This window comes from Hoplias malabaricus, chromosome 5 (genome assembly GCF_029633855.1).
Source record: "Hoplias malabaricus isolate fHopMal1 chromosome 5, fHopMal1.hap1, whole genome shotgun sequence".
NCBI classification, from domain to species: Eukaryota; Metazoa; Chordata; class Actinopteri; order Characiformes; family Erythrinidae; genus Hoplias; species Hoplias malabaricus.
In genome coordinates this window covers 58,159,288-58,175,012 of record NC_089804.1, presented here as the reverse complement: position 1 = coordinate 58,175,012, position 15,725 = coordinate 58,159,288, and the positions used below count along the sequence as shown (strand labels likewise).

General features: G+C 46.5%; 1 protein-coding gene across 1 annotated transcript in view; it reads left to right on the top strand.

Moving 5' to 3' along the window:
- Positions 1-1,160: 1,160 nt before the first annotated feature.
- The window catches only part of LOC136696785 (transcription initiation factor TFIID subunit 4-like), a 24,610-nt gene continuing 10,045 nt past the window's right edge, over positions 1,161-15,725 (top strand). The window contains exons 1-10 of the mRNA XM_066671463.1: positions 1,161-1,449; positions 3,122-3,775; positions 4,471-4,601; positions 4,732-4,821; positions 5,550-5,666; positions 6,829-6,951; positions 7,805-7,894; positions 9,853-10,125; positions 11,826-11,925; positions 12,845-12,962. Coding sequence (XP_066527560.1) covers positions 1,182-1,449; positions 3,122-3,775; positions 4,471-4,601; positions 4,732-4,821; positions 5,550-5,666; positions 6,829-6,951; positions 7,805-7,894; positions 9,853-10,125; positions 11,826-11,925; positions 12,845-12,962 — 1,964 coding nt within the window. The 5' untranslated portion in view covers positions 1,161-1,181. The remainder of the gene's footprint in view (positions 1,450-3,121; positions 3,776-4,470; positions 4,602-4,731; positions 4,822-5,549; positions 5,667-6,828; positions 6,952-7,804; positions 7,895-9,852; positions 10,126-11,825; positions 11,926-12,844; positions 12,963-15,725) is intronic.

Sequence of the window (15,725 nt, the reverse complement as noted above, 5' to 3'; positions counted from 1 at the left end):
AAGTATGAATTACACTAGGGGGAGTTCCAGGAGCAATAACCAAATCTTACGTTCCTTTAACACACTGAAAGTATCAGACTCTCTCTCAACTTGTGGGCAGAGCGTCATGGCTGAAACTATACACCTCACAACTTTTTAACATTTAATTATAAATTATAACTTTTTAATTATAAATGTTTTCCTTGCTATTGTCCATATTCTTAAACAAGGATCTAATGCCTAGTTAATAAACATTCGAAACTTGGGCTTAAGTTTTTCCAGAAAGGAAAACTAATAAAGTTGAATTGCCGGTGTCCAAAAGAGTAAATTAGCTAAATATATAAAGTGACAGATTCAAGGCTCTGGCTGAATATTGTGAAATACCTGTATTTCATGTAAATGATATGGTACTGGCAGTGGTAGTCGATTTAACAAACTGGATCAACAGTACCCACCACGTCTTACCAAAGCTTCTTTGATCAGTTGATAGAGTCCCTACACCATTCAGTGTTGTCAGATTTGCACCTGCTTTTATAAAGTTTGATGAATGAATATAGGGCCAGTGTGTACTTGTTTTGGTGTTGGCACTACGCCCTGTTGGGACTTCCAAAATGTAATTTATCCAAATGTAGAAAACCACTCCCACATGTTCTGTGATTGACTTATAAAAATACAACTTGAGAAATGGTTACAATAACAGTGAGCCATTTTAACAACACACGAGGAGAATGTGACATAAAATAAGGAAAAAAAAAATCTGAAAAAGTAGCTAAACAGATTAGCGCTGTCACCCTGTTTCTCAACGGTCGCCCAAGCCGTTTAAATGTTGGAACATCCAATCGGAAGACGCCCAGCAGCGTATCAGCCAATCAGCGAAGGGCGCCCCTCGGCGAAGTCAAGGAAGGAGGGAGTGATTCATTAGGAGTCGATGGAATCGACTCTAAAGTTTGTATAAATCAATCCTCTTTTTAATCTAAGCCATTTAAGAGATGGTTATAGATCATCCGGATTATATAATTCATATTTATAAATTATGCCATGTTTACGTTTGTTTAAATTGTAGTATGGAGTAAGCACAGGCAAAGTGAAACTGAGTCGACTCCAAATGTTTCGGATCTCTAGCTCCCAAACACTTCAGAATTACAGAATTGAATCTTTGAGAACCGACTCCTCATCACTAAGAGGAGGGAGATGTCATTAAGATGGCGGCTGGCCCCGGGCTGTTGGATGATGTTTTCTTTAGCTCTGCGGCGGATGAGGCGTCTGTGAGCGGCGCGCTCGGCTCTCTGCAGCCCCAGCTCACTCACCCCGGAGCCGGCAAGCTGTCCGCCCAGACTCCACCGAGCTTCGGTCTGAAAAACGGCGTCTCGGCGACTGCAAACACCGCGCAAACTCCGCGCCATAATAACAACTACACCAACCACAACAACAACAACAGCATGGGACCGGGACCCGAGAGACTCCCGGCAGGTGAAGCCCCTGCGGCTCAGCGCTCTCCACCCACCACTGCCCAGTCTCTGGAGCTGGGTGTTGGTTGTTCTTTCCACCTCTCACTTACAGAGCAGATTTAACCTGTTTATTCAGATAACTTAAGCTCAAAGTTGAGGATTTTGGGGGTGAAGTTGACTAAAAACTGGTTAAAGTGAATACCTACCTGTGAAACTTAACCAGATAAAATAGATATTGCTTTATTAGAAATGTGCTTCGGCGTTTACAGCTGCACGCACATGACGTAGAGAAACACGAAGTTATCTGGATAAAGTGAGAAATTACGCCCTGTCTCACACTCACCGCAGCCGAAGCCCAGAGTTGATGCTTGTAAAACATTAATGTGTCTCAGAGTTTAGGCTGTTACAGGACAGGCTTGATATTGGGTTTAATTTATCCGGTTAAATTGAGTATCCACCTGTGAGAAATGAGCAGATAAAGTTATAAAATGTTTCTCTGCTAGAAATTAATGTTGAACAGATTTGACACAAGGATTACGTTGTTTATAATTATCCAATGATTAAGTTAACCAGTTAAATTAAGCCTAAAGTTGTTGCTTGACTTCGTGCTTCAGTTACCTGGTTAAAGTGAGTATGCACCTAAGAGTCTTAACTAGATAACTTAAGCCCAGGCTTGATGTTTCCGCAGTAGCCATGCCCTTTAGCTTGCTTCCGATTGGACAAAGCTTAAAGCCCAGATTTGAGGACCGATCAGTGGGAATGCTCTTCAGCTCGGTTCCGTATTGGACAAGCTTGACTTTGGGCTTAAGTTCATCCATCCATTATCTGTAACCGCTTATCCAATTTAGGGTCACGGTGGGTCCAGAGCCTACCTGGAATCATTGGGCGCAAGGCGGGAATACACCCTGGAGGGGACGCCAGTCCTTCACAGGGCAACACACACACTCACACACATTCACTCACACCTACGGACACTTTCGAGTCGCCAATCCACCTACCAATGTGTGTTTTTGGACTGTGGGAGGAAACCGGAGCACCCGGAGGAAACCCACGCAGACACAGGGAGAACACACCACACTCCTCACAGACAGTCACCCGGAGGAAACCCACGCAGACACAGGGAGAACACACCACACTCCTCACAGACAGTCACCCGGAGGAAACCCACGCGGACACGGGGAGAACACACCACACTCCTCACAGACAGTCACCCGGAGCGGGAATCGAACCCACAACCTCCAGGCCCCTGGAGCTGTGTGACTACGACACTACCTGCTGCGCCACCGTGCCGCCCTGGGATTAAGTTATCTGGCTAAACCTAGAAAAATATCTATGTGATTGTAATATCAACGCTTGGAGCTTAAGTTATCTGGATAAAATGAGAAATCCCACGTTGTGAAGTAGCAGAACTTATCCAGGTGATTCAGACTTGTGCCTAAGCACTGAGACCATCCTCACTGACTGAGCTTTGGGATTCCTTGGTTAACCAGATCAATTGAGTCCAAAATCAAGCCAGTTTTGAGTAGGGTATTTCTCAGTTTATCTAGATAACTTGAGCCCAGAGTTGAACTTTGTGGAACTAGGATGATTTACACATAATTAGACTCACGGTAAAGCCTCATCTCGCAGACGATACCTGTACCGGACGTTTAAAGAGTCTAACGATGGAACTGATTGATTGTTTACGCCCACAGGTGCGAGGCTGACCTCGGATGGACGCGTGGAAGCGGCGGGGCACCTCAAACCTGGCCTCACACCTTCTTCAGTAATGTCTGCGGGCACAAATCTGAACGGGAATTACTCCTTCGCCGGAGCTGCGTCCTTCCCTAACTCCGCATCCGCACCGTCTCCAGTGTCCAGCATCGTGTCCAACGGACCCGGCTGTGTGGTCAAAGACCAACCCGCGGCTCCAGGCACAGTCATCCGGACCTCTTTAACAAGCCCCCACACTGTGATTCCTCCTCAAACCGTCGCACTAGTGAGGACGCCTTCTATGCAAAACCCAGTCACCGTCTCGGCACCGAACGGACCCGGCAGCTTGGCTTTAAACTCTGGACTTAACCCGGTTCACCTGCCTACTTCCAACGCATCCTTGAGTTTAAGCTCACCTGGGCAGGTACACAAAGCAGACTCGCCTATATCTCTCACTCAGACAATGACCCAAGCTCCAGTCTCCCTCCCACAGCCCATCAGAACACCCATAATGCAAAGCGGGAGTCGGATCCCTGTCCCGACATCTATAGGACCCATTCTTGGAGGAGCCCGGGCCATAGCTCCGCAGGGTTTAACGCAGAGGATGACCCAGCCGCAGAGTCAGCCCAGCGTCCAGAACATCCAGCTCCCACCAGGTATAAACTGCACATCATTCATTTAAAGGGGACATACTCTCTCTGCTTTTTACCCAGTAACACCCCAAACGTCTGTGACCTGCTTTGGTCCAAACCCCACGAGCCCCACAGCAGTGTTCTCCCCCTGTGTAAACAGCCCCTGTTCAGAACGCCCGCTTTCAGCACCTGTTCCTTTAAATGATAATGAGCCGCTCGCTGTTCACCCCGACCCCGAGCGCACAGCAGTGAGGAGCGAGGAGCAGAAGCTCTGGTTTTTAGCCGTTTTCACTCTGTTCTCTTTCTTCTCCGTTTTTACTCAGTGCTCTTATTTCTCCGCGCTCGTTGTGTCTGTTTTGCTGAGTTTAACCTCGTCTTTGCGCTCTCACATAAACACGGGTCCAGCGCTGTGATTGGACAGACTCAGACGGGGGGGCGGAGCCATTCTAAAGTCTCTGCACTTGACGTCAGAAGCGGAGCAGAATCAGAGCGACTCGTTTTATCCCGCGTTTCCTGACGTAGGCAGCGAATGCAAACTGGTTGCGGGGCGGGGGGTGGTGTCTTGTTTCACAGTGTGTGGGTTGGTGGACTCAACCACTCAGGTTTTTTTTTTTTTTAAAGGGAAAATTTGTTTTGAATGTATTCTAATATCCAACTCAATTCTAAATGTTTTTTTAAATAAGCTGTACTTTACTGTGTGTGTGTGTGTGTGTGTACAGGGATGGTCCTGGTGCGCAGTGAGAGTGGTCAGTTTTTGATGATCCATCAGCAGACACTGGCTCAGATTCAGGCTCAGTCTCAGGGTGCTATAGCCAGACCCCCAAACCCTCCCAACACACCACCTGTGCAGGTAACTACAGTCCTCTCATTCTGTTCATCTCTGTTAGGAGTGTAAGGATACACACCTTTAAGGTTATCCTTTGAGCTGATGAGACTAAGGAGCTACTTCTCTCTCTCTCTCTCTCTCTCTCTCTCGACAGGTGACCCCTACCACGTTGACCAAGCAAACGTCTCCAGTTCCTGCTGCTGTTCAGCCCACCACTGTGCTCCAGAGACCGCCCGTCCTGCAGGTGTGGACCACTCTCTGTGCTCTGAGGGCTATTCTGTGTTTCATATTAGAGCAGTTGTTATATTGTAGTATAAGGATGATATCTCTGTTCTCTAGTATCTGGTAGATTGGGGTTTGACTCCCCACTCAGGCACCCTCCACTGCGCTGTACCAATAAGAGAACTTGGGTTAAACTGGCATGGCATCATTCGACCGGGCAGTGCGATCCAGCTCGCTCCTGTTTCATTAACTTAATAAAAAAAAAAAAAAAAAACTCCAGCAGCACTGCTGTGTCTGATCCACTCTACACCAGCACAACACACACTAACACACCACCACCACATCAGTGTCACTGCAGCGCTGAGAATGATCCACCACCACATCACACCTGCTCTGTGGGGGTCCTGAGCGCTGAGGAACAGGGGGAGAGGGGGGGTAACAAAGTATGCAGAGCCACAGGTGCACTACAGTCTTTAATTGTAGACCTACAGAGTGCTCCTGTGTGGTCAGTGGAGCTGCTAAAATGGATGTTGAGTGTTGATACAAGGTTCCTAATCCTAATGTGTGTGTGTATTTGTGTAAAATAAATAGGAATTCACGGTGGCAGAAGTGCTTTAACATTTTATTATTTTATTTTTTAAAATTGACAGTATTTAAAACCCCTAAACCTTCAAAGCTGATACCATTTTGTTGTTCCTCTTTAACATTAAGCATGAGTAACTATACCTCTGTGACTCTTGTGTTTCTCAGAATACCATAATGCTTGGTGGGACGACGGCACCCTCTGTTGGTACACCTGTGCCAGGGCAGCCTGGGGTAGCTCAGAGAGTCCCGGTCACTGCTACCACACCAGCCGCAGCTACTACGGTAAAGACAGACGCCTTGTGATTTAGGGATCGGGGAAATAATCAGGCCTTGTATTGATTCACAAAAGCTCACAATTTGACTTTCATAGGCTCCACCTTCCTTCCAGACCCTATCAGGCCCTCGGTCGCTTGTTTTAAGTTTATAAACATGTATCCTAATCTTAAAGATACGCCGTGGTGTCAGTGTTTACTTTAGTTTTATATTTGTACAGTGTTTAAATGATTCTGTGGCAGACCTGAGGTTGGTACGGAGAACAGCTGTGGCCTGGAACTGAACGTGTAACAGGAAGGTCGCCGGTTTGATTCCCAGAGCCGGCAGGTCATGACCGAAGTGCCCTTGAGCAAAGCACCTAACCCCCAACTGCTCCCCGGACACCGTGGCTAGGGGCTGCCCATATATATATATATATATATATATATATATATATATATATATATACACACACCGGTGTTAGAGAATGAAAGTGAAACACCTGTCATTGTAGTGTGGGAGGTGTCAGGGCTAAATTGGAGCAGCCTGGTGGACAATCTTCATTAACTGCACACTGCACCAGTAAGACCATGTGCATCCAATGGTTCAAACACTGTGTCCTGAAGGCGGTGCGGTGTATCAGGACGACAATGCACCAATACACACAGCGAGACTGGTGAAAGACTGGTTTGATGAACATGAAAGTGAAGTTGAACATCTCCCATGGCCTGCACCGTCGCCAGATCTAAATATTATTGAGCCACGTTGGGGTGTTTTGGAGGAGCGAGTCAGGAAACGTTTTCCTCCACCAGCATCACGTAGAGACCCGGCCACTATCCTGCAAGAAGAATGGCTTCAAATCCCTCTGACCACTGTGCAGGACTTGTGTATGTCATTCCCAAGACCAACTGACGCTGTATCGGCCGCAAAAGGAGGCCCTACACCACACTAATACATTACTGTGGTCTAAAACCAGGTGTTTCACTTTCATTGTCCAGCCCCTGTATTTATAAATATATATATAAAAGTGTTAAGCTTGCACTCTATTCACACTATTTACCACTTTCTACAGTCTGAGTCCCTCATCTTTGCCTATTTTCCAAATCAACATTATATTAACTCTTTGTGTATCTTTATTGTGTTTTAGGGTAATATTATTATTATTTTAATGTACATCCTTTTCTCTTCACAGGAAACATTAGAAAATGTGAAAAAGTGTAAGAACTTCTTGTCCACGCTGATAAAGCTGGCGTCCAGTGGGAAGCAGTCGTCCGAAACAGCGGCGAATGTTAAAAACCTGGTCAAAAGTCTCCTGGTTAGTAGACTGTAGAGAATAAACTAAACTCACAGATACAGAGTCCAGACACATGCTGGTAGCTGGAGTGACTGTGTGGGGTGTGTGATTTTTGTGAACAGGTGAGTGTGCGGGTGACTGGGTGGGGTGTGTGATTTAGTGATTTAGAAAGGTGACCCAGGGCATTCAGGCGCTGACGGTGTATATGATAACACACTCTCATGACATTTAACATCTCATTGATGAAACTGTGTGCAACATGGAGATTTGAGTGCAGTTGAGGAATCAGCTTTCTTGTTGTTTAGTGAAATACCATTTATAAGCATTAAGTATTGCAGACTCGACCTAATAGAAACTTTGCTGTAGAATCAGCGGAATGATGGACTAATATTTTAAAAATTCCTTGTTCGGTGCATGTTCACATTAAAGTGTGGTTCTGGAGTCCACCAACCCCCACACTGTGAAACAACGGAGAAAGAGAACAGAGTGAAAACGGCTAAAAACCAGAGCTTCTGCTCCTCGCTCCTCACTGCTGTGCGCTCGGGGTCGGGGTGAACAGCGAGCGGCTCATTATCATTTAAAGGAACAGGTGCTGAAAGCGGGCGTTCTGAACAGGGGCTGTTTACACAGGGGGAGAACACTGCTGTGGGGCTCGTGGGGTTTGGACCAAAGCAGGTCACAGACGCTTCATTAAGAAACAGAACTGTGATCCACTGTGGAGACGAGGGGGAGTGTGTCACTTTATGTTTTCTGTGTAAGAGGTGTTCACTTATTTTCACTTAGTAGAACAACAAATGTAATTTAATCATGGGTTATGGAACTTTTCTGCTTTTGTTCCGGACGGTGATGATAAAATGTTTGTTCGTTTCTGCAGGAGGGGAAGCTTGAAGCAGAGGAGTTCACCAGCAGATTGTACAAGGAGTTAAACTCCTCACCTCAGCCCTACCTCGTGCCTTTCCTTAAGGTAACACACACTTCATCAGCATTAGGTGTCCTTAGAGGACAGTGTGTCCGCTCTGTGGTTTCTGCTCATACAGCAGAGAGGTGCTTTTCCACCGCATGGTACCTACACTATTCCTGACTACTACCTGGAAGCGGGTTCTTGTTTAGCGGCTGTTCTCTCGTGGTTCAGAGCGAGTCGAGTAGGGACTAAACCGTGGCGTGTAAACCTTGCAGAGCGCTGATCGTCCAGAGAGAGTCGTCACTCTACGCCACGCAACGCAGACGACCAGCACCAACTCTCCATCTGTAAAATCTCCAGCTGCAGCAGAGATCACGTTTGTTTTTATCCGACTCACGACGGCAGCTCGTAAAATGACGCCGTGGTCTTTTGAAGAGGTTCAAACGCTCCTTGGATCGGTGGCTGACGAAAGAATCCAGACAGGGACACGCAGACACAGGAAAACAGAGTCGGGTTAGAGTCGACGTTTATCAAATTATAGTGACTGTTTCTAGACCCTCGCTAACCACAGCCCCAGCAAAAACACACAGCGTTCTCCTGCTTTTATTTCCTCACCAATTTCATTTCTGTTCTCAGATCAGACAGCGGATAATGGGTCTGCTGGTAAATGACCCTAAACCTAACCTGTAAGGCTTTAGTCTCTGGGCTCTTTCTGGGGCTTCTTTATCTCTACAGGGTTTCAGAACCTCTTTATGTTGTTGGAAATGCACTGAATGGTTAAAAATGATGTGCGTAAACTGTTGGTGGAAAAGGGCTAATACTGATCTGTCTGAACTGATAACGGAGCTGTGTTCACTCCCCAACAACAACAACAACAACAACACGCCACTACACCATGAGTAAACACCGCTTAACGTTACCGCCGCCGTTGCTGTGGTTTCCAAAGACCACTGTTCCCCTTAGAGACGGGGTTTAGAGACGACACCAGATACATTTCAGGGGGGAGCTGTGGGAGTGGGAAACCAACCAGGGACCAATCAGAGAGTAGAATCCTGCCTTGTCCAAGCACCATCTCACTGTAAACAGAGCCAGTGTTTACTGTTAGATGTTTTCCATTAGTCGTGACTGCATTTTTAACCAGTGCTCGGTCTCCTCCTGCTTTATGAACCCCAGCTGGGCTCAGATTGGGCCGGAGGTCCTGATTTTCAGCTGGGAGTTGAGCGAGTGCTGTGAGGCCGCTCTTGTCCACTAAGCAGCTTGAGGATTTGTCTGTAGATGCCATTTAATCTCATCAGGACTCGTGCAGTGCCGAACATGTGTGATTAGACCTAGCTGCCTTCTGTTTTTAAAGGAGGTTGTGTGTTCTTGCTGTGCTCTTTTATCTCTAAAGGAAGGGCTCAGTTGTTTTACAGCAGCTACCAGAGACGTTATTAAACTGTGTGAGAGAAAGCAGATGTGGTCAGAGCGTCTTTGCTTGGTTCTCATGGGTTTTTATTGAAATACACCAGCAGTATTTTAATCAACACAGACCTGCTGAGTATTGACACACCAAAACTAAAAGCTATACATGCTGCAGCAGTTATGTTTTGGCCTCTGGCAACCTTCAATTCTGCAACGATTGCATTAATTAGCATGGGCTTAAAAAAAAAGACCAGTCCACCTTAAAATATGCAGATGTTATATTTTTGTATCTAGTTTTATTAATAAAATTCTCTGTTCCACTTTAAATGGTGCCACAGTCATTCTGGCAACTAGACTTTTATAAGAACTGTTCATTCCACCTTAAATCATGCAGTTTTCACATTCTTGTGCTTCCTGAGAGAACTGGTCATTCCACCTTAAAATGTGCAGCAGTTATATTCAGGTACTTGGGCTTATTCAAATGACCTACTCCTCCTTACATGAAGCAAAGTCGTATTTACATTGTCACCTAGACACAAGTGTTACTCACATACTATTTAAGGTGGAATGGAACATTTGATTTAATATAGGCCTATTTCTTTTTCCTCTCTCTTTTCCAGAGGAGTCTTCCTACTCTCCGTCAGATGACTCCTGATAGTGTAGCATTTATTCAGCAAAGTGAAGCTCCGCCCACTTCCTCTGTTCTCACTGCCGCCGTGCTGGGGTCGCCTATGGCAACACAGCGTCCCACAACTTCAGTCATAGCCACACCCACTGCCCCATCCTCAGCGCCCTCTACAGCTGCGACCAAGACCGTCTTGACCTCCTCCATGTCCTCCAGGACCACTCTCCACCAGCCCAGCGTCAGCATCCAGCACAGCAGGACCACCCTGGTACAACACCACTGCGTCACACTGCTTTTATTATGAGCCCAAATAAGTGGTTTTTGTATTAAATATGATTGTCATATTATGGTAACTACTGTGTCGTATTAAAAATGACAGTGGTCATTTTACACAAAAAAAAAAAAAATCAACACAGGAACACGACACAGCAATAACACGGGAACATACCCTGGAGGGGGCGCCAGTCCACTCACACATTCACACCTACAGACACTTTTGAGTCTCCAATCCACCTACCAACGTGCAGTTTTGAACTGTGGGAGGAAACCGGAGCACCCGGAGGAAACCCACGCAGACACAGAGAGAACACACCACACTCCTCACAGACAGTCACCCGGAGGAAAACCACGCAGACACAGAGAGAACACACCACACTCCTCACAGACAGTCACCCGGAGGAAAACCACGCAGACACAGAGAGAACACACCACACTCCTCACAGACAGTCACCCGGAGGAAAACCACGCAGACACAGAGAGAACACACCACACTCCTCACAGACAGTCACCCGGAGGAAAACCACGCAGACACAGAGAGAACACACCACACTCCTCACAGACAGTCACCCGGAGGAAACCCACGCAGACACAGAGAGAACACACCACACTCCTCACAGACAGTCACCCGGAGGAAACCCACGCAGACACAGAGAGAACACACCACACTCCTCACAGACAGTCACCCGGAGGAAACCCACGCAGACACAGAGAGAACACACCACACTCCTCACAGACAGTCACCCGGAGGAAACCCACGCAGACACAGAGAGAACACACCACACTCCTCACAGACAGTCACCCGGAGGAAACCCACGCAGACACAGAGAGAACACACCACACTCCTCACAGACAGTCACCCGGAGGAAACCCACGCAGACACAGAGAGAACACACCACACTCCTCACAGACAGTCACCCGGAGGAAACCCACGCAGACACAGAGAGAACACACCACACTCCTCACAGACAGTCGCCCGGAGGAAACCCACGCAGACACAGAGAGAACACACCACACTCCTCACAGACAGTCGCCCGGAGGAAACCCACGCAGACACAGAGAACACACCACACTCCTCACAGACAGTCGCCCGGAGGAAACCCACGCAGACACAGAGAGAACACACCACACTCCTCACAGACAGTCGCCCGGAGGAAACCCACGCAGACACAGAGAGAACACACCACACTCCTCACAGACAGTCGCCCGGAGGAAACCCACGCAGACACAGAGAGAACACACCACACTCCTCACAGACAGTCGCCCGGAGGAAACCCACGCAGACACAGGGAGAACACACCACACTCCTCACAGACAGTCGCCCGGAGGAAACCCACGCAGACACAGGGAGAACACACCACACTCCTCACAGACAGTCGCCTGGAGTGGGACCCGAACCCACAACCTCCAGGCCCCTACCTGCTGCTGCACTCTCATTTTTAATGCTACAGAAGTTACCATAATACGATAAAAGAGCAGGGGAATGCTTCTAAAACTTTTTATACATTAAATATTACAGCCACTCAGAGGGCTGCATTCTGAATATTAAACATATTGTTCCAATTAAATCCCATTAATCTGAATCACCCCTTATGAGTCTTTGAATGTAAAACAGACTAAAATTCACTAGTTAAATGAATTACGTTTGGAGATGCATGACGCTGAAACTGTCTGTGTGTGTGTGTGGTTCAGCCTCAGCAGCAGACGCCAGTGGTCTCTCTGAGAGCAGCTCAGCCTCAAAGCTTCACTCCTCACACTGCCATCAGAACCCAGACACATGCCTTCCCCACAGGTGAGCTTCCTCCAGCAGCTTTCAAACGTTTGTAGACGCCCTCGCAGCCTTTTGATTCTCAGTGGGGAATTAAAGTGCCACTTAGCCATGCTAATTTTAACTTATGCCATTAAACTGAACGTGTTTTAAAGGTGCCATATCCTCCTCTTCTCCACAGTGGAACACAGGTTTGGTTCTTAATGAAACATCAGAAATCATGAGCTAAAACGAGCCGTTCTGATTCTGCTCTGCTTCTAAAATGACAATTAAGAAGTGCCCGCCCCCTCGTCTGAGTCTGTCCAATCACAGCGCTGGACCCGTGTTTATGTGAGAGCTCAAAGACGAGGTTAAACTCAGCAAAACAGACACAACGAGCGCGGAGAAATAAGAGCACTGAGTAAAAACGGAGAAGAAAGAGAACAGAGTGAAAACGTCTAAAAACCAGAGCTTCTGCTCCTTCACAGATCACAGATGTTTTCATTAAGAACCAGAACTGTGTTCCACTGTGGAGAAGAGGGAGAGTATGGCACTTTTAAATGATAAGGAACGGCTCGCTGTTCACCAAGCCCCGAGCACACAGCATCTTTCTGTGCATCCATTATCTTTAGTGTTTTATCTGGATGTCATCCTCCACCACCCAAGTTATGCAGCAACATGCACTTGATTTGCTCCAAATAACAAGAACATATCCGTTTGTAAATCAGAGACAATGCCCTGAATTCTATCATTCACTGTAGAATCATGAGAGAACTATTTATAGAACTCTAGTGCACGGATGTGTTTCTTATTGCTGTTGAGAAACGACCACTGTATTGTGCAGTGAAATGCTGCCCTCTTGTGGCACACATCATGACCTGAAATTCCTTGTATTAACTAACACACTCTCTCTCTCTCTCTCTCTCTCTCTCTCTCTCTCTCTCTCTCTCTCTCTCTCACTCAGGTTCTGTGTTGAAGCATGCTGTGTGTCTTGGTAATAAAGTGTCAGGGTCTGGGCCTCCGTCTCTGCCCTCTGCTCTTCAGAAAGCCAAGATTAATGATGCAGGCAGCGGCCCCTTCAGGTTTGTGAAGTTTACTGTAGCACTATCTACAGCCGTTTACTCCTACATACAGTTACACACTGAAATACTGACACACACCAGCTACAGCTGTTTACTCCTACATACAGTTACAGCACCGAAATACTAACTCACACCAGCTACAGCCGTTTACTCCTACATTTCTAACACTTTACCTTTGAACCCATAATTGTGACACCAGCTACAGCCGTTTACTCCTACATACAGTTACAGCACTGAAATACAGTATGAAATACTGAAATACTGACACACACCAGCTACAGCCGTTTACTCCTACATACAGTTACAGCACTGAAATACTGACACACACCAGCTACAGCTGTTTACTCCTACATACAGTTACAGCACTGAAATACTGACACACACCAGCTACAGCCGTTTACTCCTACATACAGTTACAGCACCGAAATACTAACTCACACCAGCTACAGCCGTTTACTCCTACATTTCTAACACTTTACCTTTGAACCCATAATTGTGACACCAGCTACAGCCGTTTACTCCTACATACAGTTACAGCACTGAAATACAGTATGAAATACTGACACACACCAGCTACAGCCGTTTACTCCTACATACAGTTACAGCACTGAAATACTGACACACACCAGCTACAGCCGTTTACTCCTACATACAGTTACAGCACTGAAATACTGACACACACCAACTACAGCTGTTTACTCCTACATACAGTTACAGCACTGAGATACTGACACACACCAACTACAGCTGTTTACTCCTACATACAGTTACAGCACTGAAATACTAACTCACACCAGCTACAGCCGTTTACTCCTACATACAGTTACAGCACTGAAATACTGACACACACCAGCTACAGCCGTTTACTCCTACATACAGTTACAGCACCGAAATACTGACACACACCAGCTACAGCCGTTTACTCCTACATACAGTTACAGCACCGAAATACTGACACACACCAGCTACAGCCGTTTACTCCTACATACAGTTACAGCACCGAAATACTGACACACACCAGCTACAGCCGTTTACTCCTACATACAGTCACAGCACCGAAATACTGACACACACCAGCTACAGCCGTTTACTCCTACATACAGTCACAGCACCGAAATACTGACACACACCAGCTACAGCCGTTTACTCCTACATACAGTCACAGCACTGAAATACTGACACACACCAGCTACAGCCGTTTACTCCTACATACAGTTACAGCACTGAAATACTGACACACACCAGGTACAGCCGTTTACTCCTACATACAGTCACAGCACCGAAATACTGACACACACCAGCTACAGCCGTTTACTCCTACATACAGTCACAGCACTGAAATACTGACACACACCAGCTACAGCCGTTTACTCCTACATACAGTTACAGCACTGAAATACTGACACACACCAGGTACAGCTGTTTACTCCTACATACAGTCACAGCACTGAAATACTGACACACACCAGCTACAGCCGTTTACTCCTACATACAGTTACAGCACTGAAATACTGACACACACCAGGTACAGCTGTTTACTCCTACATACAGTCACAGCACCGAAATACTGACACACACCAGCTACAGCCGTTTACTCCTACATACAGTCACAGCACTGAAATACTGACACACACCAGCTACAGCCGTTTACTCCTACATACAGTTACAGCACTGAAATACTGACACACACCAGGTACAGCTGTTTACTCCTACATACAGTCACAGCACCGAAATACTAACTCACACCAGCTACAGCCGTTTACTCCTACGTTTCTAACACTTTACCTTTGAACCCATAATTGTGACACCAGCTACAGCCGTTTACTCCTACATACAGTCACAGCACTGAAATACTGACACACACCAGCTACAGCCGTTTACTCCTACGTTTCTAACACTTTACCTTTGAACCCATAATTGTGACACCAGCTACAGCCGTTTACTCCTACATACAGTCACAGCACTGAAATACTGACACACACACCAGCTACAGCCGTTTACTCCTACATACAGTCACAGCACTGAAATACTGACACACACAAGCTACAGCCGTTTACTCCTACATACAGTTACAGCACTGAAATACTGACACACACCAGCTACAGCCGTTTACTCCTACATACAGTTACAGCACTGAAATACTGACACACACCAGCTACAGCCGTTTACTCCTACGTTTCTAACACTTTACCTTTGAACCCATAATTGTGACATCAGCTACAGCCGTTTACTCCTACATACAGTCACAGCACTGAAATACTGACACACACCAGCTACAGCCGTTTACTCCTACATACAGTCACAGCACTGAAATACTGACACACACAAGCTACAGCCGTTTACTCCTACATACAGTTACAGCACCGAAATACTGACACACACCAGCTACAGCCGTTTACTCCTACATACAGTTACAGCACCGAAATACTGACACACACCAGCTACAGCCGTTTACTCCTACATACAGTTACAGCACTGAAATACTGACACACACCAGCTACAGCCGTTTACTCCTACATACAGTTACAGCACTGAAATACTGACACACACCAGCTACAGCCGTTTACTTCTACATACAGTTACAGCACCGAAATACTGACACACACCAGCTACAGCCGTTTACTCCTACATACAGTTACAGCACTGAAATACTGACACACACCAGCTACAGCTGTTTACTCCTACATACATTTACCCCCCAGCTTCATTTTCACTGATTTTGCTTTTTAAACAAAAGGAAAAAGGTCTGTGCCAGTCAGATTT